This window comes from Bufo bufo, chromosome 7 (assembly GCF_905171765.1).
Source record: "Bufo bufo chromosome 7, aBufBuf1.1, whole genome shotgun sequence".
NCBI lineage: Eukaryota > Metazoa > Chordata > Amphibia > Anura > Bufonidae > Bufo > Bufo bufo.
In genome coordinates, this window is record NC_053395.1 from 180,155,583 (window position 1) to 180,181,628 (window position 26,046).

Below are 26,046 nucleotides of genomic sequence, written 5' to 3' on the forward strand. Positions count from 1 at the left end.
TCCTTAAGATGAGCCCTACGTAGTGAATAGGGCAGTGGGAACACTAGTCCGCACCACTAACACTAAAGGGAAACACCAGGGAGAGGAAAGACAATACTGACAAAACATATAGTCCCAGGTGGGCGACAACAAACAACCAACAGGGATCCGGAGGGTAATGATCTGGTACGACAACCAGGGATAACAGAAACTCAGCTCCAGTGGGTCAGTATAGAAGTCCAGGCAGGAAGCTCTGAGGTTCTCAGGAAGATCCCAATCTAGAATTGCCTGGACTTTCCTAGGATCCATACAGAAACCTGAAGCAGATAATAGATATCCCAGGAACTGTATTTCTTGAACGGCGAAAACACACTTCTCAATTTTCGCATATAATTTATAACATGTACCTCGTGTGTCTTCAGATCAGACGAGTAAATTAAAATATCATCCAGGTATATCATCACAAACCTGCCGATAAGATGACTAAAAATGTCATTAACGAAATGTTGGAAGACAGCGGGAGCATTGGTCAGACCGAAAGGCATGACTAGATTTTCATAATGCCCCTCCGGGGTGTTAAAGGTTGTCTTCCACTCATCCCCTTCCTTGATACGAATCAGATTGTAGGCCCCCCTAAGATCAAGTTTGGAGAACCACTTAGCACCCGTAATCTGATTAAATAGGTCAGGAATGAGAGGAAGAGGGTATGGGTCTCGGATGGTTATCCGGTTTAGTTTGCGGCGACAGGTAAGTCCTGATAACTTTTGTTGTCTTATGTACTTACCTGTCGTTCGGCTGTGGCCCTGTCTAGTTGGTGGTCAGTTGCTGGGCTTCAGGAGACACCATTCATCCGTGGTGAAGGATGAATGGGTGGTCTCTGCCCTGTCTTCATGATTAGGGCAAAGCAGGGATTCCCAGGGTCCTAGGTCTGTGAGCATGAGCCCCCTTACCATCTGATGCGGCTCATGCGCTAGGAGTCTAGGGAGAACCTAGGGTTGCATAGGAGGTGACTTGCTCCCTGTTCCCTGCTACCTGGCTAGCAGCCACCGCAATTGCACAGCGGAGGGTTTCCCCCACGCCCCGCTGTGACATTTGGCCACGCTTGCTGTTGCCTGCGGCAACGTGTTGCTGTGTCTGCATGCGGGGGCAGTGTCACGGCCTTTGTGGTGTGTGCCGTGACATGGTTGCCTTGCATGTTGTTGCCTCCGTCAACGTGTATTTGTAATGGTGTTTTCCCTGCTTTGTTGTGCATGGGGTTAAGGTGTGTTTGGTAGGTGTGGTGGGTGTGACCTCAGGCCTCCTTATATGTTGGTGTGGTGGAGCGTGAGGTCAGTTAGTATTTTTTGTTGTCAGCTTGGTGTGGAGCTCTGCTCCTGGGCTGTTGTGATTATGTCTGTGTGAGCCACCATTATTTGTTATATTGTTTTCCCTTGCTTTCCCTCCTGCTTGCTTCTGTTAACCCTTCCCCACCTGTGGTGTATGTTGTTGTCACCGCCAGATCTCTGAGAAGTTCTGATAGACGTTCTTCAGTACCTTCTACATGATGTTCTTTTGTTTTGCTTTCGCTTTGACATCTCTTCTCCCTCTCCCAGCTGTCATCTATTAGCAGTGATTGCCTCCCTATATATCTTCTCCCATACTGCTTCACTTTGCGGTTTATACTACTTCCTGGATTGGGTTCACTGCTTGAAGTTGCTACTGCTGGTTCCTCAAAATAAGTCTATTTCTGTATTTGTTTTTTCCTGTTGGATTAATTCTAGGTGACCCTGACTCCCTCCGTATTGAGTGCAGGGAGCCGGTGGTCGTGTCCCCTCACTATTATAGGGTTTGCAGGTGTCACTCAGTCTAAGGTACGTGGACATGCAACTTTCTATCATTGAGATCTTTGCATGGGCTGAGCAGTGAGGGGGAGCTCTAAGGCATTAATAGGGCTCACCCTTTTGTTCCTTAGTTTGGGATCAAGTCAGTCAGATCTTTATTTGTTACTTATTGTTTCCTGCAACACCATCCGTGACATTTGTATGGTGTGGGCCTTGTTTGCTGATGTGTGTGCTCCTAATGGGGCTTGCTTTCCTGGAGGGGTTTAAGCAAACAGCTAGACTGTGAGTTTTCGGTCCATCTCGTCGGCGACAGGTAAGTCCTGATAACTTTTGTTGTCTTATGTACTTACCTGTCGTTCGGCTGTGGCCCTGTCTAGTTGGTGGTCAGTTGCTGGGCTTCAGGAGACACCATTCATCCGTGGTGAAGGATGAATGGGTGGTCTCTGCCCTGTCTTCATTATTAGGGCACAGCAGGGATTCCCAGGGTCCTAGGTCGGTGAGCATGAGCCCCCTTACCATCTGAGGCGGCTCATGCGCTAGGAGTCTAGGGAGAACCTAGGGTAAGCATAGGAGGTGACTTGGCCCCTGTTCCCTGCTACCTGGCTAGCAGCCCCCACGCTCCGCTGTGACACAACCCTAGAGGAGGCTGAGGGGTAAACACACAAAGGTATATAGATTGCAGAGAGAAGCCACACACAAGCAGGCCAATAAGCAGGCCAATAAGAAGCCAGGTGTTACTGGCGAAACGACATCGGGAGGAGGCGGCTGAGGGTTCCACACGCATTCTTGGGTAGTTATTTGCTTATCCTTTCCACACATAGGTCTGTTTATGCCTTACTTAGGATTTTTATGTCTGATGGCTTCTATTGTCTTACTGACTTGCTTGTGTGTGGCTTCTCTCTGCAATCTATATACCCTTGTGTGTTGACCCCTCTGCCTCCTCTAGGGTTGTTTTTTCCTCACTGAAGGTTCCCCCCTTCCTTGCTGCTGTTTTTATAAAGTATATTTTTATACATGTTAAATTAATGTATGTTAAATAAAGACTCTTTCATGTTTATATATACATGTGTTTGGTGCAAATTTTTTGTGTGTTTAGTACATTGAATTGTTTGGGCTGCTCTCAGCACTATATATTCATTATAACCCGGTGATCAAATCTAGTGGGTATTGTGCAAGGGGCCCACCTTGCTCAAGAGACCACTGGGGGATTCAATTGTACCACTGTGGGCCAGTCTGAGCCTGCACATACTGTAATAGAATCTCTAGTGCCCTCTCCCAATAGGTGAAATGGCTTACAGTAGGAAGCAACCTGGTACCCAGGAAGAACATGTAGAGATTGTGGAAGTTTCTAAGTCCTTCAGTGGATGAAGATTCTAACAAAGACTGGATTTTCCAAAGATTTTCAAAGCATGACCCATGAGATGTCAGCCTTAACTTCTCTTAAAGTGGCCATATACATTAGATGAACAAAAAAACATCTGATGAACGTTCATTTCGAAGACATGGGTGTTACAGTTGTTCAAGCTGGCCATACATGTTCAATGAAACCAGGAGATGGATGTAAGATCTTTCGTTCATGAACGCTTTCTTTAAACAAAAGATCTTTTGTTCGTCTTTTGGACAAAATTTTTTAACACAGGCCACTTCTTTTCAAATAATAATGGTCTATCACCAGTTGGCTAAAATGATTGTGTCACGGCTGAGGATGGGGGAAATCCTCAGCCGTGCGATGCCAGTTGATGTTTTGGCTGCTCGGCCAGGACAACAGGATTAGGGAGCAGGTCACCTCCTAAAGCGTCCCTAACCTGACCCTAACTCCTAGCTGCATGGGCCGACCTTTAAGGTAGGAGGACCCATGCTCCGGAACCTCGGATCCCTAACTCACCCTCCGACCGGTCCCTGGACTAGGAGTCAAGGTAAGACGGCCTGTTCCTACGGCCGGGACACTGCCACCACATGTACATAATACCACCTAAGGTTGCCACGGGTAACCACAGTGCGGGGAATGATGTCCGTGCGCACACAAACATAAAACACAGTGCACACCAGACATACAAACGTGCATCCACACACAACTCCCCGGGAACCGCACACAAGGCTGTTGTCCGCGGCAACCGCACCGAGGCCAACTACATAATGCCTCAGCTGCGGTTGACACAACAACCAAAACCGCGGGCAACTGTATGCGACTCCCAAGGAGTCACGACCATAACCGTGGCCGTGACACTCCCACCCCTCAAAGCCCCCCCACCAAAAAAAATACGTGAGGGACTCAGACAAGGGGATAGGAGAAGGGGACGTCCACTCTCAGTGCCGGTTCTAAAAAGGGGTCGCTGTCAGCTGCATCCTCTCCCGGCTCACACTAGCCAGTCCGACGAGGACTGCAGCCCGCACCAGCAACAAAGGGGAAAGAACCACTGAGAGATGGACGAAGGGACTCTCCACACACGTCCCCACTCCAGTCGCTGCCAGCAGACACCCCTAACCAGCACGCAGCTGGACTACTTACGGAGTGCTGCCAGCAAACGACCAGAGATGGGAACATGGAGAGGGACGAGGGATCCCCAACACAGACACGGAAGGTGAGGTGGCGGGGAATACGCCACCAACCGTGCCGTTAACGGAGAACCCCCAGGAACGCTCTCCCTCCGGAGAACGCGCATGCAGGCCACAAAGGTATGGCACTGCATGCTGCACCCTCTTTCGAAGGTATGCATACCGCATACCAGACACACACCACGTGTAGTAAAATCAGGGGGACGCCACACGAGGCAACGGTGAAGGGATGGCGGGGAAACGCCACTCACCGCGCCGTCAGAGGCGAAACCCCCAGAACGCTCTCCCTCCGAAGAGCGCGCATGTACCCCTTCCTCAGACGGCGGTACATGCTTCACCCTCTTTCGAGGGAATGCATACTCCCACCCCTCAAAGCCCCTCCCAACAACAAAAGGGGAAGGTTGGTGAGGCTTAGAAAACAATGGGAGGGGGGAGGGGAAAGACAAACAAAGGGGACACCAACACGGACAACGGTGAGCAAGGAATGGCGGGGAATGCCACTCACCGCGCCGTAAATGGTGAAAGCCCCATAACGCTCTCCCTCCGGAGAACGCGCATGCACCCCATCCGCAGATAGCGGTGCATGCTTTACCCTCTTTCGAGGGAAGACCATGTGAGGAGCCTTTGTGGTTCATACTGTCACGGCTGAGGATGGGGGAAATCCTCAGCCGTGCGATGCCAGTTGATGTTTTGGCTGCTCGGCCAGGACAACAGGATTAGGGAGCAGGTCACCTCCTAAAGCGTCCCTAACCTGACCCTAACTCCTAGCTGCATGGGCCGACCTTTAAGGTAGGAGGACCCATGCTCCGGAACCTTGGATCCCTAACTCACCCTCCGACCGGTCCCTGGACTAGGAGTCAAGGTAAGACGGCTTGTTCCTACTGTACACGGAGGAACAGGGGTCTCACTGGCCAAGCTGCAGGAAAAAGGGAAACACAAACAAACTTACGGATATGGCAGGTGAACTATCCGAGTTCCACCTACCTGCCACAGCCCTGCTGACTGGATCCCTGTGCAAACAGGAATCCAGATCCATAAGCTGCACTAAAACAAGATAGGACAGGAAAACATCAAATAGACATCACACATAAACTTAACATAAACTAAAATGTGACATATGGTTTATGAACCACAAGGGTGGCTCTCACAGGCAGTTGAAAAACACAGGAGGCTGCTATGAGCAAGCATGCTGAAGCAACCTCCTGAGCCCTGCCAAACACCAAGGCTATATAGGCCTAAGAGGCCACACCCAACAGTCAGACACACCCAGTGACATCACACACACTGGGAAGGGAGTTAACCCTTCCAGCACCAGGGAAGGGAAACACACACTTAAAGTAGAAGTGTCCAAAACACAAGACACACTGTATCTGTTGCCGCAAGCAACGACATGGGTGGCGCACGTGTCCAGGGAGTCAGCCCGAAGGCCGGGACACTGCCACCACATGTACATAATACCACCTAAGGTTGCCACGGGTAACCACAGTGCGGGGAATGATGTCCGTGCGCACACAAACATAAAACACAGTGCACACCAGACATACAAACGTGCATCCACACACAACTCCCCGGGAACCGCACACAAGGCTGTTGTCCGCGGCAACCGCACCGAGGCCAACTACATAATGCCTCAGCTGCGGTTGACACAACAACCAAAACCGCGGGCAACTGTATGCGACTCCCAAGGAGTCACGACCATAACCGTGGCCGTGACAGATTGTTCATGTTAAATTTTAACCGACACCAATTTGTTTTGGTAGAAATTGTCGATTTTGATAAACTTTAAACTAATGTGTATGTTCAGTGGGTATAATGAATGATATTAATAGTAAAGAAAAGATGAAGGTCATTTGGGTATACAGCAAATTTTGAAAGATATGGAAAGCTTAGTTGGATTTTAAATATGCTCCCCAAGTACTATAGGACATGGGGCATAACTTTTGGAGAGCAAAAAGCTATACCTTCTTTAGTAGTTATTGGATATATTCAGTTGTATGGGTTTATGCTGAAATACTTCTCCTGTTAGAAGTAGGAGTTTATTGATTAATAGTGTGAATGGTGTTTTTGCTTCAGAGAGCTTTTGAAGAAATGTAATTTCCTGTCTAAGGTTACATTCACATTTGCATACACATATCCATTTTTCTGTTCTATCATAAGTGCTAGATCCGTAGCATGACGCACAACAACAGCGTAGGATGGGCCACACATACTTTAATGTGAGCCGTCATGTTTTCATCATTTTACAGAATTTTGGAATCTCTGATGGAAGCTTCTAAAAGACCCTCCATTATAGAGCATGACTCTTTATTCCTCTATCTCACCAAAATAAATTATGTACAGTTTTTGCTGCTCATTGCTATGAGATTTTTTTAAATAGCCAAGTGCTAGCTTAACTTCTTTTGGAGGTCCCATAGCAGTGAATGGAGCAGTGGCCATACATGCGCATCTTGGTCTTCATTAACATTGGGGCTCCTTTCTTGAGATAAGAGCAGGTCCCTGAGGTGGGACCTGCATCGATCACACTTTTAAGGCATATCCCATCGACCTTTTGTACTGACTACAGCTGTATCCCATGTGCATTATCTAGTAGGTGTTCACGTACAGTACATAACTGCTAGAGATGAGCGAATCGAAGCTGACGAAGTGGAATTCGATCCGAATTTCAGGAAACATTTGATTCGCACTGAATGCAAATTTCCTCGCGCTTCGTGGTAACGAATTAAATTTTTTCCTAAAATGGCTGCTGCACGTGTGAGGACATGGAGAAAGGAACTCTGGGAAGGCGGGATTACTCATAATGCCATGCATGCAGCCAATCAGCAGCCAGCCAGCCCTGTGATGTCACAGCCCTATAAATAGCGCAGCCATCTTAGATTCTGCCATTTACCCGTGTACTTAGTGCAGCGAGAGACGTCTGCAGGCACTAGGGACAGTGATAGAAAAAACATCATTGTGCTAAAAAAGACTATTTACAAGTGCAGGGAAAGATTATTCAAGGTGTAGGGAAAGGATAGGGAGGAATCATTCCACAGCATTTATGTAGAACAGGGTTCAGTAGGGGAGGTTACAGCCTGGTTAATAGGAACAATCCTATTACACTTTGCTGCACTGACTGGGAATCAAAACTGCCAATATACAGTTCTGTAACTCCAGCAAACCATTCTTATTGGGGTGCAAGTGCTGATAGATACAGGCAATAACAGGGTTTATTACAAGGAAATATTTCTACGTCTTATGTGCCCTTGTGCGGTGCAGTTATCTGTTGTCAAGCCTTTTGTGGGGTGTTTTAGCATAAAAAGAAAAAATATATCTGCCGCTCAGCAGTGCAGCTATATCTTGTAAAGCCTTTTGTGACGTGTATTAGCGCAAAAAGAAAAAATATATTTGCCGGTCAGCGGTGCAGTTATTTCTGGTAAAGCCTTTTGTGATGTGTATTAGCGTAAAAAGAAAAAATAGATTTGCCGCTCAGGGGTGAAGTTATTTCTTGTGAAGCTTTTAGTGATGTGTATTAGCTCAAAAAGAAAAAATATATTTGCCGCTCAGCGGTGCAGTTATCTATTGTAAAGCCTTTTGTGGGGGGTTTTAGCGTAAAAAGAAAAAATATATTTTCTGCTCAGCGGTTCAGGTATTTCTTGTAAAGCCTTTAGTGACGTGTATTAACGCAAAAAGAAAAAATATATTTGCCGCTCAGCGGTGCAGTTATTTCTTGTAAAGCCTTTAGTGACGTGTATCAATGCAAAAAGAAAAAATATATTTTCCGCTCAGCGGTGCAGTTATTTCTTGTAAAGCCTTTTGTGATGTGTATTAGCGTAAAAAGAAAAAATATATTTGCCACTCAGTATTGCAGTTATCTGTTGTAAAGCCTTTTGTGGGGTGTTTTAGCATAAAAAGAAAAAATATATTTTCTGCTCAGTGGTGCAGTTATTTCTTGTAAAGCCTTTTGTGACGTGTATTAGCGTAAAAAAAATATATATATTTGCCGCTTAGCGGTGCAGTTTTCTGTTGTAAAGCCTTTTGTGGGGTGTTTTAGCATAAAAAGAAAATATATATTTGACGCTCAGCTGTGCAGTTATCTGTTGTAAAGCCTTTTGTGACGTATATTAGCGTAAAAAGAAAAAATATATTTGCCACTCAGTATTGCAGTTATCTGTTGTAAAGCCTTTTGTGGGGTGTTTTAGCATAAAAAGAAAAAATATATTTTCTGCTCAGTGGTGCAGTTATTTCTTGTAAAGCCTTTTGTGACGTGTATTAGCGTAAAAAAAATATATATATTTGCCGCTTAGCGGTGCAGTTTTCTGTTGTAAAGCCTTTTGTGGGGTGTTTTAGCATAAAAAGAAAATATATATTTGACGCTCAGCTGTGCAGTTATCTGTTGTAAAGCCTTTTGTGACGTATATTAGCGTAAAAAGAAAATATATATTTGCCGCTCAGCGGTGCAGTTATCTATTGTAAAGCCTTTTGCGGGGGGTTTTAGCGTAAAAAGAAAAAATATATTTGCTGCTCAGCGGTATAGTTATTTCTTGTAAAGCCTTTAGTGACGTGTATTAGTGCAAAAAGAAAAAATATATTTGCCACTCAGCGGTGCAGTTATCTGTTGTAAAGCCTTTTATGTGGTGTTTCAATTTCCTTTTTATTTATTTATTGGATCTAACAGTATGTCAGACAGAGAAGTGCTAGGCCCTGCACAGGGGAGTGGCAGAAGCCTAAATGTTTCTGGCGCAGGCACAGGTCGCATCAGAGTAAGGGGGCGTGGCAGCAGGGGTCGCAGCGAGAGGCCTGAGCTCCCGGTGTCATCTAGCGGTCGTGTCTTGACCAGCAACCCAGCGGTTCTGGAATGGTTGACTCGGTCATCCACTTCGTCCCAAGTGACATCAGACACCCCCAGCCAAGAGTCGGTGGGTTCCTTTAACACAACGCTTAGTTGGCATGGCCCGGGAGCAGGCCGTGTGCCCCCACCTGTCCTGAACCTTCTTCTGGCATTTTCAGTTCCCTCACCGTGAGAAGTATTATATGCCACAGGCTCGGTGTAACGGTCATGTCCACACACACACACAGGGGGAAGGATAGTGACCACTGCACTCCACCCTCACCCTTGGCCCTGCCTACTTGCCTCACGAGTCCTGATGACAGGGGACAACTGGACGACAGTCCCTTACTTACGATATGTGCAGGGAAGACAGACAAGACAAAATACGGAACATGAACGGACCGGGTCAGAACCAAGAGAGCTACGCAGTACAAAGGGTTAAGCAAAGAAAGGTCAGGAGAAGCCGGGGTCAAATACCAGGAGAGTAGAGAAGTACCAGAGGAGTCCGCAAAGAGTAGTCAAGTGGGAGCCGAGGTCCCAATACCAGGAGGGATGCGCAGTACAGGAGGAGCAGGCAAAGGATCGTCAGGGAACAGGATCAGGTGAGTATTCAGTAGTCCAACAAATAGCCAGGAACCTAGAATTAACAGGCAACCTGTGGCCAGCAGGCTGCCTGTATTTATAGTGGGGTCTGAGGGTCATGTGACGTGGCCAGCATCACATGACCGACAGACAGACAAGTCGAGCACCGAGTGATCAGCTCGGCGCTCAAGGCAGACCTAGGAGCAGGGAGCCTCCCAGCTAGCAAAGCCGCCCTGGGAACGAGGCCAAACACAGATCCTCGCTCCCGAAGCTAAGCAGCAGGTCTGCGGCTGATAGGAGACCGAGTGCGCCTTTGGCGCCCCGTGACACTCTGCTCCACTATTCAGCAAGGAAGAGCTACTAGAGGACAGTCAGCAGCTACTACCTAGCCAAGATCTGGAGGAGACATCCGCCGCTTCCTCCGCTAGGCGGGCAAGTAGTGATGAGGACAGTGGCGTGGTAGCTGGTGTTGTGAGCGGTCAGGCTCCTGACCCAGAGACGGTTGAGGAGGACATCAGTGACGTGCAGACAGCACTCGATGATGATGATGACGATGTTGTAGCTGATCGCACTTGGGAGCCTGGTGACGAAGGGGCTTTATCATCATTGGGAGAAGAGGGTGGCAGCTTGCCCGTGAGCCAGCAAGTTGTTAGCAAGGCCGGGAGTCAGCAGGGTGGCAACAGTGGGAGGTCGGTAGCCAAACGTGCCCGGGGTAGACCACCCACTTTGCAGGAACCTACCTGCCCGGGAAGTAGCGGTGCAAGAGTTCACGGAGGTAGTAGCAGTCATTCAGTGCGGAGTGTTGGGGGTAAAATCACTTACTCGGCAGTGTGGCAGTTTTTTTTAAAGGCGCCAGAGGAGGTGAACGTGGCCATATGTCAAATCTGTGGGCAGAAGGTGAACCGTGGCCAGTTGACACTACGGCCCTGCATCAACATATAAACATAAAGTGACCTGGGAGAACCATGGCTCCGATGTGGTGGTCCAGCCTGCCACAGCAAACGCTGCATCACCCAGTGGCACGCACCCAGGGCCGTTTGAAGGAATTTGGGGGCCCCAAGCAAAATAGACAAGGAGGCCCCCCCCCCCCTTCACGCCCTCCCCACCTTACGCACAGTGTGACCTCAAGTCTGGGGCCAGGCTGAGGCAGTGCGGGACAAATTCAATATACCCCCTCCCCTCTACCCTACCGTCAAACAGATATTTGGATGGACATAACATACATTGCTATGAAATATACAGTAGAATACAGCACCACATACCTGTTACATCCAGTGACATCTCCTGTGATATAGACTTTCCTCAACGTCTTCATTCGGAGATAGGACCGTCATGACACCTTCTTTCAGCCGCTTCTCGTCTCTGCAAAGTTTCGCAGAAAATGTTTTAGATTCCTCACTTTACTATCATCCTCAGATAACAGACGTCCCCTTCCCCCGTAGTGCCCATAAGTATAATGCTCTCTGTATAATTATAATATATAATGGCCCCCTCGGTATTATTATTATTATAATGACCACCTCTGTAGTATTATAGTAATAATTATGGCCCCCTTCAGCTCCTCCAGCATACAGTCCTGTGTAAGATACATCACTCCCCCTGCCTTCAGTCCTTCTTGCAAACAGTCCCATGTAAAATACATCACTCCCCCTGCCTTCCGCTCCTCCAACATACAGTCCCATGTAAAATACATCACTCTCCCTTCAGCTCCTCCAGCATATAGTCCCATGTAAGATACAACCCCCAGAGGATGCCATCTGCCCATCTCTGCTGTCCATATACCAGGCCTACCAGTATTACCCCTTCATATACCGCCTGGTCACCCCACACCTAACAGTCTGAGTCACTTGTCTCCCTGAGTGTTAGGTGGGGTGACCAGGCGGGCAGGTGGTATATCAAGGGGTAATGCTGGTAGACCTGGTATATGGACAGCAGAGATGGGCAGATGGCATCCTCTGGGCAGTACTGTCTCTCTGGTCATCCTTCACCAGCACCCTGACTGCCACGGTCCTGCTTGGCCCGGCTCTCATGGCACTTCACTGCCTGGTGCTCGGCTATCAGCACTGAGTGACTCAGTCACACTGCGACACTGACTGTCACTCAGTGCTGATAGCCGAGCACCAGGCAGTGAAGTGCCATAAGAGCCAGGCCAAGCAGGACCGTGGCAGTCAGGGTGCTGGTGAAGGATGACCAGAGAGACAGTACTGCCCAGAGGATGCCATCTGCCCATCTCTGCTGTCCATATACCAGGGTAGGCCTGGTATATAGACAGCAGAGATGGGAAGATGGCATCCCAGAGAGGCAGTACTGTCTCAGTGTCCCTGGTCATCCTTCACCAGCACCCTGACCGCAGTGCAGTGCCATGGTGCCATCTGCTTGGCAGCCTTGGCCTGGCTCTCATAGCACTGACTGGCACAGTGGCACTTCACTCATATTATCATATATTACCCCTAAAGCCTGCCTGCCCGCCCTCAGCCCATGCCAGCACAGTACATTAGTCACTACTGACCTAATTACACACTCAGGGGGTGGGACTTTGGGACTCTGGGACAGCAACACTGACTGTCACTCACTCTGTCTCAGGGTCGATTGAATCACTGTCTCTAGGCTGGACTACAGTCTACTAATGATTCAGCGACAGTGCAGCAGCCATCTTCTGCTTCTTCTTGCTCCGGCTCCTGGCTCTGCACTGTCTTTCCTGCCTGGAAGGTGGGCGGAGCCTATTGGGAACTGCCGTGCATGCCCCGCCTCCCCTCCTCACTCTGCTCTGCAGCCGGGCGCTGTGTGAAAAAAAACAAAACACAGCGTCGGCGATTTAACTTGTGCCAGCCCATCGAAGGAAGCAAAACAAGCATCGGCTCTGCTTGGGGGCTTGGGGCCCTGGGCCAGCTCGGGGCCCCAAGCAATTGCTTGTTTTGCCTGTCTGTTAGCGACTGGCCTGCACGCACCCGATTTCAGGCAATCAAGGCTCCACCACCTCAGCCGAAGGGAGCTGTCTGTCCTTCCCATCATCTGCTGGTCCTGATGCTCCTGCTCCTCGCCCTCCTGCTCCTCCTAGTCAGTCATTCCGTCAGCAATTGATCACCGACCCAATTGCCAAGAGACAACAGTATGCGTGCACTCATCCAACAGCGCAGAAGCTGAATGTGTTCCTGTCCAAGTTGTTGGTGCTGCAGTCCCTCCCTTTCCAAGTGGTGGACTCTGCACCTTTCAGAGAACTGATGGCTTGTGCGGAGCCGAGGTGGAGAGTCCCAAGCCATCATTTATTTGCCAAAAAGGCAGTACGAGCCCTGCATACGTATGTAGAACAGAAGGTGGGCCAGTCCTTGAGCCTGTTGGTGTCTGCCAAAGTGCATGACGTGTGGAGCTGTAACTACGGTCAGGGACAATACATGTCCTTTACGGCCCACTGGGTGAGCAACTTGGCCAGGTGACGCCGCTTTCGCCACCACGTTGCCTCGCCATTGGTCCAGAGACAGTATCCGCCTCTCCCTTCTCATCCTCCACCATGTCCTCAGCCACCACTGCAGGGACAATTCACAGTGCCCCTCCAGCATACCACATGTGCAGGGCACGGCGGTGTCACACGGTTCTGCACCTCGTTTGCTTGGGCGAACAGAGTCACACAGGGGAGGAACTGCTCCATGTCCTTCATCAAGAAATCGAATCCTGTCTTTCTTCGCAACAACTCAAAATCGGAACCATTGTGACCGACAACGGGAAGAACATTGTGTGTGCGCTGCATCAAGAAGTATTGCACACATGTTCAATCTGGTTGTCAAGCGGTTCCTGAACTCTTCCACCCATCTGCAAGATATCCTAAAAATGGCCAGGAAACTTTGCATGCACTTCAGCCACTCGTACACCGCAAAGCACACCATCCTCGAGCTGCAGTGGCAGAACGGCATCCCCCAACATAGGCTGATATGCGACGTTTCCACCAATTGGAATTCCACATCCCAGACACATCGTGGAGATGGAGGCAGGGAGTCCCTCCAAGTCACTTGCGCAAATGCCTGCTGCGTGCTCACTTGCTTGGGTAGTGACAGACGAATTGTCAGCATTCGGCAGAGGGATGACTTCTGGCTCTCCACCTTGTTGGACCCTCGATACCGGTCCAAAATGGGGGCCTGTTTTACACCCGCTGAGAGGGAGGACAAACTTAACTACTATAGAGACATCCTATGTAGTCAGTTGGCCGCTGCCTATCTGCGCCATTGTCCATCCTCTCGCAGGTCTGCCCGGGAGGTCCTCTGCGTTCACGTTCCACTGCCATGGCTGCTGGGGAGGGGTGGAGTGGCAGGAGCAGTACCAGCTCTATCAGCAGCAGCCTGAGTCTACAGTCGCTGATGAGCAGCTTTCCTCACCCACCTGGTCAAGAAACTACTCACCAGCAGCAGCATCTTGACCTGGAGCAGAACCTGAACCAGCAGGTGGTGGCATACTTGGAGTGCACCCTGCCAGCCGACATTGATGTCATAACACTAGATAGCCTCATAGCTAAGATTTTAGAATAAAGTTTAACATCTGTGTTAAGGAGAGAAATCGGTCTATAAGATCCCAAATAATATTACTGTTATCGCGGCCTCTGTCATTGTTTCTGGAAGGACTCCCTCTTTTATTAAATAAGAGAGTGTTCTACACAAATGGGGAAAAACAAACTCCCCATATTTACGATAGAACTCATACGGGAGTCCATCCAATCCGGGGGCAGAGTTACCTAAACAGGCTTTCATTGCATCTTTTATCTCCTGGGGAGACAAATCCATCTCCAAACGTTTCTTTTGCCCATCTGTAAGAACCGGAAGGGAAATAGAATCCAAGTATGAGTCAATCGCTGCCTCTGAGAGGGCACTCTCTGATTCATACAGTTTGCTAAAATATTTTATAAATACTTCTAATATTCCCTCCTCGTCTTCCACAGTAGTGCCATCAGAAATACGTATACTACAGATCTCTTTATTTAAATCCTGGCTTGCTATTACTCTAGCCAGCATCTTCCCAGGGCGACCTGCCTTTGAAAAATATTTTTGTCCTCTAAAGAACAGCTTCTGTTGTGCTTTATCCAGAAGGAAGTCAGAAAAAGCCTGACTTGTCCTCTGCATAATCTCTCTACCTTCCTCCGTTTTCCCCTTGCCAGCCGACATTGAAGATCCGCTGGACTACTGGGCAGCCAAACTGGATTTGTGGCCGCAATTGGCCGAGTTTGCCTTGGAAAAGCTGTCCTGCCCAGCCAGTAGTGTGGCATCAGAATGGGTGTTTAGTGTGGCGGGGGCCATAGTTACCCCAAGTAGAACTCACCTGTCCACCCAAAATGTGGAGAGACTGACCTTTGTCAAGATGAATCAGGCGTGGATCAGCCAGGATTTCCACCCACCAATTCCTGATGCATCAGCCTAGATCATCCATGGTGCTACACCAACACTTTGACAAAAGAGACCGGTTTCTTCTGGCTACCTGCATCAGCTACTATTCTGATGCTGCCACCTGCCTTATGCCACACATCTGATGCCAAGTGCTCCTTCTTTCACCCACCATCTTCAGCGGGTACTGGTATTGCCTCCTGATACTGCCGCCACCTCCAAAGTATGTCACCTTGCCACTCTGTGGCCTCCTGATGCTGCCGCCACCTCCACACTATGTCACCTAGACACCCTGTGGCCTCCTGATGCTGCCGCCACCACCACACTCTGTCATTGTGCCACTCTGTGGCCTCCTGATACTGCCGCCACCTACAGACTCTGTCATTGGGCCACTATGTGGTCTCCTCATGCTGCTTCCACCTCACCACTATGTCATAGGGCCACTTTATGGACTTCTCATGCTGTTCCCACCCTCCCCACTTTATGACTGGGCCACTATTTAGCCTTTTCGGCCTGGCTGACATCATCATTTATTTGACCCTTCTTTTGATCTGTCAGAAGGAAGGAAAAATGAGACGCACAACGGATCCTCTCTGTCTAGTAGATGTAAGGCCTGTATGGTCCCATCACAATTGTCTTATGATTTGGTAGCGAAAAGCAGGAGTGTGTACAAAACACAGAAGATGTGCAAATATTCCGTTCACGTATCATTTTTGTTTTGGATCCACTCCTGTTTTTTTGGGCATTAGCAATACTGATGGATTACTGACCAAATGCTGACCCAGTTGAGGCAGATGCTCCACAGACAGGATCTGTTTTTTGGGGGTTATTGTTCTGAGTTTCTGACAGATCAGAGGAAGGGCAAAATAATCAGTGACGTCAACACAAACCTACTGCTGACACCCTCTCCACTCTGTCGGGGGGCTCTACTTGTATAAGCGTTTTTAATAGAACAGGTTCTGTAGACATCTATGTGGAATCAGCTTACGACAGTGTAAAAGGAGTGCGCTTTTTCTTGTCACTAACATCGACCTGTAAGGCTGAGTTCATACTTAAGTTATTTGGTCAGTTTTGGCCCCGTGACTGCCCAAATAAGTGAAGTGATTCTAAGAGCTTAACTCGCACCTACTGTGTCCTTCTCCCATACCATGTAGATTGTAAGCCCTCACGGGCAGGGCCCTCTCTCCTTCTGTACCAGTTTGTAACTTGTCTAGTTTATGATTAGTGCAATTGTCTGTATTATGTATGTGCACCGCTTATCATATGTACAGCGCTATGGAATGAATGGCGCTTTAATAATAAATAATAATAATAATAATAATAAAGAGCGACACCTGTCATCTGCATGTCATACGGACTCACAGTATTATTTCACTACCAAAGCAGACTCCCTATGTGTGTTACTGGAAGGCACAGTGTTCTACACCACTATAAAGGCTCTCTGCAGCCAGCAAATAGCCGTTTTTTATTTAATTTGACGCGAATATATTCGGATCGAACCAAATTTTTCCCCAAAAAATTGGCGAACAGGCGAATCGAATTTTTGAAAAATTCGCTCACCTCTAGTTACTGCCTATGGATGTTACTAGAGATGGAAGTGTCACATGACGTTATATGATTATATTCACGTGAGAGATTTGTAGCAGAGATTTCTGTGACTGAAGAACTGTCAGTGTGACCCTCGTTGATCAAACACATCACATATCCTGTGTATAGCTGACAATCATCGAAATAAGGAAAAGATCAAACAGCAGGTGGTGCCCTACAGATACATTTTATTGAATAGCTCAGTTTAGTTACAAAATTTTTAATTATATCAAATAATTAATAAGTATTGACATCCAGGTACTGGTTTGAAATATGTAGAATATTTACATGGGACAAGCCCCCTAAGAGCAGATTTATCACAATTAGTTCTTGTGTTTGCCCCAATGTTCTGACATGTTCTAGCATGTATACAAGGAATGTAAGTTGTGATGCAGGGAACGTGAGTAGAATAAAATGCATTTTGTGAAATGCTATATTTGTATCAGACATATCTGTATAATCATTCAGTGCTATATGTTATCTTGTTTGTCTTTGATAGGTTATGCAGATGTACCTCCCATTCTGTGGTATTGCCATATCCAATGCACAACTTTTTTCTGCCTCAAGAAAAGAGTATGACAGGAGTAGGGTGAGTATCTAGCTAATAATAACAGCAAGGTGGATCTGGGGTAGCTCTAAAATGTTGTGGTATGGCACTTTTAATACCCAAATGGTCCAGGGACATGGGAAGATGATGATTTATTCAACATATCAAGAATTAAGCCATGGATTTATTTTTCAAGGGAATGTGTCCTATTGTTTGTATCAAGTCTTTATGTTAAACATTTTGTTTTAGAATTTTTGGTGATTCTGTTTTAATTTTCCATTTCTCTATTGACATGAAAAAATTTATTCTAAAATCATGCAGTTTTCGCACTGACCACTAAGCCTATGTCAAGACTTCCCGTTCTTTGAGAGCAGCCACATGGGCCATGGACACAATAGACTGGAGATGATGCTTTGTAACCTGTGCAAAGGTCAGAAGGGAATAGATAAGCTGTTGATATCACATATTGTGAATGTTGGATCTTGAGTTATTTATACAGAGATGATACCTGTCATTGTAATCCTGCCTGTGATAATAGGATGACTGCAGAATAGTTACAGAACAGAAAGTCTTGACTTATTTTAGGCCTAGTGGCCAGTGTGAGAACTGCACGATTTATAAATATATATATAGTGATATGGAAAATTAAAACAAAAATTGCTGAAAATTTAAAAAAAAGTAACATAAAAACATGATTTAAACAATAGGTCATTTTCTGATGACACATATCCCTTTAATGGGATATTCTGCTTTTCATCCCAGATATTACTGAACTGCTTTGGAATGAGTCTTATCATTTCACATATTCCACACCTCTTCTCAAGACTAAATAAATGCAATTATTTTACTCTATCCTCATAACTAAGAGCTGTATTAGGCAGATTATACAGGTAATTGTTGGGAGGGAAGCGTTTCTTCCTGGCAATCGCCTGCTCGTTAGTGGAGGAGACTGCTGATATTACATGCAACCATCTCCTCCACAGTATGAGGAGGAGTAATCACTAATGCCATCGCTCGTCCCCATACTGAATCATTATTTGCCGGCAGCAGAGCGTGATTAGACACCACGATCTGCCGCCGGAAAATTATTATTTTTAAACCTGTTGAAAGATTGGGATTGCCCCATGAACAAGTTTGCACGTTCATCGGGTAATCGGCGGCAGTATTACACTGCCAGATCATCGCTAACCAGTGTTCATATGAACATTCATTAGCGATGAGCTGGCTGACTATCTGCCAGTCTAATACACCCTTTAGTCTAATACACCCTCCATGCCTCTTATCACTTTTTATATTGACACTAAACAAAACAAAGGTCTTTAAAAAAAATTAAGTTTGCTGAAAGTTAAATGTCAAGTTAACGATGGCTACATCTGTATTTTGTATATGAATACAGCCAATGGGATATTGCTATGTTTAATACATTAGAAAATGTTAATTTATGGTGACATCCATTTCTGCAAAAAAAAAAAAAAAGACAATACACTGTGTAATTCATTTGCGTTAAGACCTTAATATTTTTCGATGGGCTTTGCTGAGACATTTCATCATGTCATGCAGGCTTTGCTGGAGGTGGTGAATGACCTGTTTGAAGAACAAACAGACCTGGAGAAAGTTGTCAAGAAAATTATGCATCGGGCTCAGACGTTGCTGAAGTGTGAGCGCTGCTCTGTGCTGCTTCTGGAGGACATTGAGTCACCAGTAAGTTGTCTTCCAAGCTTAAAATCATTCATAATTAATGCATCAAATGGATTACAGTTATGTGAAGCACTGCTATTGTACAAAACACGTACACGTCTGTACCTTTATAACCTATCGCACCCTTTTATCTATGTGCCCCTTCTAATCACTGGAACATTAGGAAAATCTGTTTTAACAAATGCACATGGTGCATACTCCAGTGATTTAAGAAAATCAGAAAATGACCTATTGTTTAAATCAAGCTTTTATGTTAAACATAATTTATTATCATTTTTGGTGATTTTTTTATTTTATTTGAATTGTCCTCATCTACATTTAAAAAAAAAATTCATAAAATCATGCAGTTTTCAGACTGGCCACTAAACCTAAAATATTTCAAGGCTTCCTGTTTTTTGAAAATAGCCACATGGGTCATAGACACAATCGACAGGAGGGGATCTCACTGACTTGTACAGGAGAGTTTTCTAGGCATGCCCTGTGACCTGTACAGAGGTCAGGGGGAGTAGATAAGCTGTGATATCACCTATTGTGAATGGTGGATCCTGTTTTATCTATACTGTATAACTATTTGGGGGATTTGAAGCTCCATCCTCTCTCTCTCTCTCTCTCTCTCTCTCTCTCTCTCTCTCTCTATATATATATATATATATATATATAAATATATCCATGAGGAAAATCTGGCAGCACTCCCTTCAGCAGTACCACAGGGTGCAAGCGGTGGTCCCTCGATTCAGGACGGAAGATAAAGAAGAAAATCCGCAGCACTCCTTGAAAAATAAAATGTGCTCTTTATTCACACATATCAAAAGTTGTCAACTTTTGATATGTGTGAATAAAGAGCACATTTTATTTTTCAAGGAGTGCTGCGGATTTTCTTCTTTATATATAAATATATATACTATATATATATATATATATATATATATATATATATATGGGCACAATATACCCCTGCACTGGCAGTGGATCTGCCAGAGGTGCCCGTCTGTTCATAACTTCGTCGGATCCTCCACCAGTTCTAAATGTAAGACAGCTTCCGTGCTGCCTTACAATTAGACCATTTTCCACGCCTGAAACAGGCGTAGAAAATGGTAAATGATACGGGCCCCCTTCCTTTATTTGTCAGGCATTTTGAACATTAATGTTACTGCCATGTGTCATCTCAGGCTTTGCTGTTTACTTATATTTTTCTAAAACCTGTTGTATAATCTTGCCATTTTTGGCATTAACCATTAATCTTATATGCATGGTTGTCTTAAAATACACCTTGGGATCCTACTCTCCAAAAGCAATGGGGCTGTCCGAGTTTGATTTATCTGCTTTTGGCGGTGACTACAACTGACTTCACCATCATTACTTATGGAAAGTGTAAAGAGTATTGCCAGTGTCATACACGAGTGTGGTCAGGATCTGCTTGCCTGCTCTCTTCCATTGGATGTATAGGCACATTTACCCAAGAAAAATATGCTTACCAATAGAATGGCAATCTTATTGATTGTTGTATCATGAAAAAATTAAGAATAAATTAGATTTAATTTTCCATGATTCCAACTGAAAAAAATAAGGCATGCTTCATTTGATGCCATGAGTACATTCCCCCTTTAAAAGTACTACTTCTAAAAGAGAATAGCTCTGTACATACAGCACCCAGTATGGCAGTACCTGGAGGCTGCATGGCTCTGTACTAGGGAGTCGTAGAGCCTCCATGTACGACTGTTCAGGCTCCGCACATACAGCTCTTCTCTCTGTGTGAATCCTAATTATAAGGAATTAAAAGATAGTTACATGAAATATTCATAGTTCTATATTAAATTCCATTGTATTAACATTTCAGACAAGAATCCCACATTGTAAAAAAAAAAAAAGACCAGTTTTCCATGTAAATCCCATCATATAATGCCACCTTCTCCTGGTTAATGGAATTTGTTAAATGTTTGTTATCTGGGTGTTTTGTTTTTTTTGTTTATTAGCACTATGTTTTTGAGTTACTTCTGATATTATTTGAAATGCAAGTAATAAAGTTGTACAGACGAGTAATAAGACAAGCTTGATATCACTAACTAAATGAAATTTGTGACATTTTGCTCTATCTTTTATTTAAATTTGGCATCATTATAATATGTGTACTGGTGCATTACACACTGGCATTTATTAATAAATTAGAAGAGAATTTTCAATTACAGGAGAAAGCTAATTGTGGATATGCCGAACATTATGACTTCAGTGTTGTTACTTGTTATTTTTAGAGATGGGGAGGAGTGTAATGTAGTTAGCTGAATGAACTACAGCATAAACAGTACAAACCAGAAAGGTACAGTATCCGTAAAAAAAATTAAAAAAATTAAAAAAATTAAAGGGGTTTTTTCGCTCTGACTTTTTTTTGCCTGTCCCCTGGAGCGCTGCTCCCATTCATCTCAGTAGTAGCAATGCTGTGGTTACCAGCTACATCCACTACACAATGGATGGAGCTGTGTAGCTCAAGTGCACTTCTGGCACAGCTGACTGGTGGGAACGCAGGCTGTTGCACCCATTCAACAGGGGCAGACTGGGAATTTAATGTGGCTCTGGAAAACAAACTAAAAGTGGCCCTGTTTTGTAGTCGGGTCCGAGTTGATGGAAGGCAGAGCCAGCAGTACCATATTGTGGCACATTATACCACCCCAACAGAGCCAAATACCACAAAATACTGCCAGCAGCACAAAATACATCCCCCAAAACTTCCACTGGCCGGCCGTGAGGAGGGCTCAATTGGCCCCTTGGGCATCGGCCCACCAGGAAATTTCCCTGTAAGGTCTATTGCCAATCCGCCCCTGCCCTTCAATATGATATTGATGACCTATTTTGAGGATAGGCAATCAAAATTAAAATCCCATAATATTCTTTAAAGCGGTTGAGACAATGGGGGCATATAATTAGGATATGACCCCTATTGTCTGATAGGTATGGGTCCCACCGCTGGGACCCACACCTATATCGAGAACAGAGTGGGCCCAAGTGATGGCTGGAGGACCTCGGTCTGGCCACCACCAAGCTCTCTCCCCATAGAAGTGAATGGGAGCGCACCAAGCATGACCGGCCACTGCTCCCATTCACTTCTAGCGCTCTGATATTTTTGGTGGCCCTATAGAAATGAATGGAGGGCGGCTGCACATGCGCAGTGCGCCCTACACCACTTTCGGGGCTCTGTTTTGGAGATAGGTATGGGTCCCAGCGGTTGGACCTGCACCTATCAGACAATGGGTGCATATCCTAGCGATATCCCTCCATTGTCTCAGATAAGACAACCCCTTTAATATTATAATTTAGAGTGGGTCGGACTGGTCCACCAGGGAACACACAGAACCTCATATTCTGACAGAACATTGGAACCCATTTGAAGCTGATTTAAAGCCAATCCCAACTGCTAGGGACAATAAATTATTAGAATTTGCTACATGATTAACATAAGGAGCAATGGAAGGGGCAAATGGGGAGTTGCTTAGTTGGTCATACGTGAGAGAGGAGGAATTCTAACAATATAAGATGCATACAGTAAAACTCAACATACAAGACCAATGCGGGATTATTGTCTTTTTTATAGTTGTTTGCTATCATTGTAGAAACAATAGATATTGAACAATAGTAATGATCATTTTGTTTCCTATAGGTGGTGAAATTTACCAAATCATTTGAGCTGCTTTCTCCTAAATGTAGTGCGGATGCTGAGAGCAGGTACGCCCCACTGCTTCTATGCCATGTGTGATAAGTGTTTTATACTAGTTTGCATTATCTGTAGATGGTGTGTACAATATAGGGGTTGTCCACCTTTTCTGTGCTTTTTTTCAGCCTCCCCTCCCCCCCGGAATGGCTGCACACATGGTGGTAAGCATGCTTACCTGATCCCTCAGCCAATGACTGGCCACAGTGGTGACATGTCATTGGGTCACATGAGACATGGGTGACATGGTTCCACCGCAGCCATTCATTGACTGCGGTTATCATATGACCCACATCAGACATGATGTTGATGTCAGTACACCTGGAACCGGCGGCACACACGGAGCATTGACGGAGCCGTAACCTATCAGCAGGGAGGTTTAGATAAGTTTGCTTACCATTACAGGTCTGGCCATGCTGGACCCATGCTGGGTGGTGTGAAAAAAACACAGAAAAGGTGGACAGCCCCTTTAGTCCAGGTTGCAAACACTGCTCTCCTTTTTATAGCAATTTCCCTCAAAGTCAATATGGCCCAAAGCCTAAATACCATTATCTACAAACAAAGTAAGGCTGCCCATCCACATGAGATAGACGTCAGACAGAATAAACATGCATGTACAGCTCATCCCAGAGTACCACCTGCTTTAGTAGATGAGCAGGATAAAGCTGGCTATTCACATAAGATGGAACTCATGCGTAAAGAGTAAGCCCAGGCAAAATGATCTAATATGTCATAGATGATCAATTTGGTGAAGTTTGGGATGTAAGACTACCACTAATTTTGAGCAGAAAAGGGCTGTATCTATTAGTACTGCCAATAGAGTTCTTTGACTGGAAATCTAACAACATTGTACTGTAGGAACACTAATTTATTGAATGGATTGTAACATAAATATCTGTGCAGTGCCAAAGGGACTTGTGGACTCTATGTAGCCCTTTTTATTTTTATATCATTGCTTATAAATAGAGATGAGCGAATTGATAGTAAATTACCGTATTTTTCGCTTTATAAGATGCACCTGATTATAAGACGCACCTAGGTTTTTGAGGAGGAAAATAAGAAAAAAAATATTTTGAACCAAAAGGTGTGCGTTTGGTGGATTTTAAACTAATGGTCTGGGGATGACACTGTTATGGGGCTCTGTGGATGACGCACTGTTATGGGGGATCTGTGGATGACACACTGTTATGGGGGGGGAAATCTGTGTATGATGCACTGTTATGGGGGGGATCTATGGATGATGCACTGTTATGGGGGATGTGTGGTGTGACACATAGGGCCATGAGGGGGGCCAGGATAAGATGCTATATGTGTGGATGACACACATATAGCATCTTATGCTGGTCCCCCTCATGGCCCTATGTTTCACAGCATTACAGTACTTTATTCTTTGTATGTAAAATCTTTAATCCTGAATCAATCGCTCTCCTTTTGATAAACTAGCACTGATATATCGCCATCCGCTATGCTTCACAGCGTGGCTGGTGATACATCAGTTACAGTGCGGGGAGGGAGCAGGGGCTGGAGCAACTCACAGCGGGGCCCGGTGCAGTCACTGTATTACACCGGGCCCCGCGCACAGAAGTCTCTTTGCATGTAAAATCTTTCATTATTCCTGAATCCATCGCTCTCCTATTGATAAACTAGCCTAATCGCCTGCATCAGTACTCACTATGAATGTAGCGTGCAGTCCGGCCTGCGTGTGACTGACGTCACGCTCCTCCCACTTCATTAATGAAGCAGGAGCAGGATGAAGTCATGTGCCGGAGGGACTGCACGCTACATTCATAGTGAGTACTGATGCAGGCGATTAGGCTAGTTTATCAATAGGAGAGTGATGGATTCAAGAATAATGAAAGATTTTACATACAAAGAGACTTCTGTGCGCGGGGCCCGGTGTAATACAGTGACTGCACCGGGCCCGCTGTGAGTTGCCTCCGGCGCCTCCTCCCTCCCGCGCACTGTAACTGATGTACCGTATCGCCGGCCACGCTGTGCAGCATAGCGGCCGGCGATATATCAGTGTCAGCCCTGTAAAAAAAAGTCAACCATCGTTTTATAAGACGCACTGTCATTTTCCCCCCTCTTTTGGGGGGAAAAAAGTGCGTCTTATAAAGCGAAAAATACGGTAATCAAATTCGACCCCTATTTTTTTAAAATTCATGTCAGATCCAAATGGCATTTTAATTCAGGCACATTTCTCAAAAATGGTATTAACCATTTTTCAGATCAGAAGGACAGGTGCAGAAGGAGGATCACATGACCCCAGGCAACGTGTGTGTATGCGCCCATGTAGGTATTGGCCTCCAAAAAAAAAACATTTTTGGATCATTTTTTGGTAAAAATATCCTATAGTGCAATTTGTTTTTAAAGAGACTGTTACCATCAGCAGCCATGCATTTACCCATTGCTATATATGTCATGCTGTCATATACAGGGGTGGGATTAAAATTTTTAACAACAGGTTCCCTACTCAACGGCGGACATGTTTACATATACATACACCATATATATGCAACACACATACACATAAATACACCCTATACATGGTACACATACATAAATGCACTATATATACACTACACACATATACCACCCAACTAAGGAGATACTGTAAACTATCAATGGCGCAAAAAGCAATGGAAGCGAACATCTCCGGATGCCCTGCCGCCGCCAGAGCACCGGATTAGGACTCAGCTGGTAACACGGTTCTCTGATCCAGTTGTAATTTTAACAACCAGATCTGGAAAACTGGAGGGAACTGGCTGAATCCCATGCTGTCTTGACTTGAAATGGGTTGCATACAAGTCCTAGGAGACCCCAGAGTGTCCTACTAAACTTTTCAGGCCAATCTTAACACTTTTGATTCAGCTGAAATTTATTTACACCCAAATCGAGTTTCCTGAATTTCAAGAAATTTGCTCATGACTACTTATAGAGTTTAGCTATTTCATCTCCTCCCAATTATCTATGACACATTGGAAAACCATTTTCCATTACTTTCCCTCTAAGGGCCCTGTTACATAGTCCGATTGTTCCCTTAGGTAAACATGACGCCGATCACCCGCTAAATTAAACACTCGTTTGGAATCAGATCATTGAGCGCGAGCACAAAATACAGTCATTTGTGGGCAGCACTTCTCCCCCATGTAAACAGGAATGTGCTGTAGATAATTAGGAAACTGTATAGTAAAGATCGTTCATCCCCATTGAGTGCTATGATTGCTGCATGTAAATGGCGAAAATGGCATACTGTTATCATCAAGTGGCGATTAATTTGGGGCAGAATATTCGTCTGTGTGAAAAGACCCATAGACAACAACTACTTCAAGAACTTTTTCATACTTTTCACTTAGTATTGTGTTGTACGTTTCATACACTGATGTTACCATTCTACATTATTAGTG

At 45.5% G+C, this 26,046-nt stretch overlaps 1 protein-coding gene across 1 annotated transcript in view; it reads left to right on the plus strand.

The window, feature by feature from the left end:
- Nucleotides 1–26,046, plus strand: part of PDE11A (phosphodiesterase 11A) — a 677,788-nt gene that overhangs the window by 359,094 nt on the left and 292,648 nt on the right. The window contains exons 3-5 of the mRNA XM_040440759.1: nt 17,194–17,283; nt 18,802–18,942; nt 22,589–22,653. Of these exons, the coding sequence (XP_040296693.1) occupies nt 17,194–17,283; nt 18,802–18,942; nt 22,589–22,653 (296 nt within the window). The remainder of the gene's footprint in view (nt 1–17,193; nt 17,284–18,801; nt 18,943–22,588; nt 22,654–26,046) is intronic.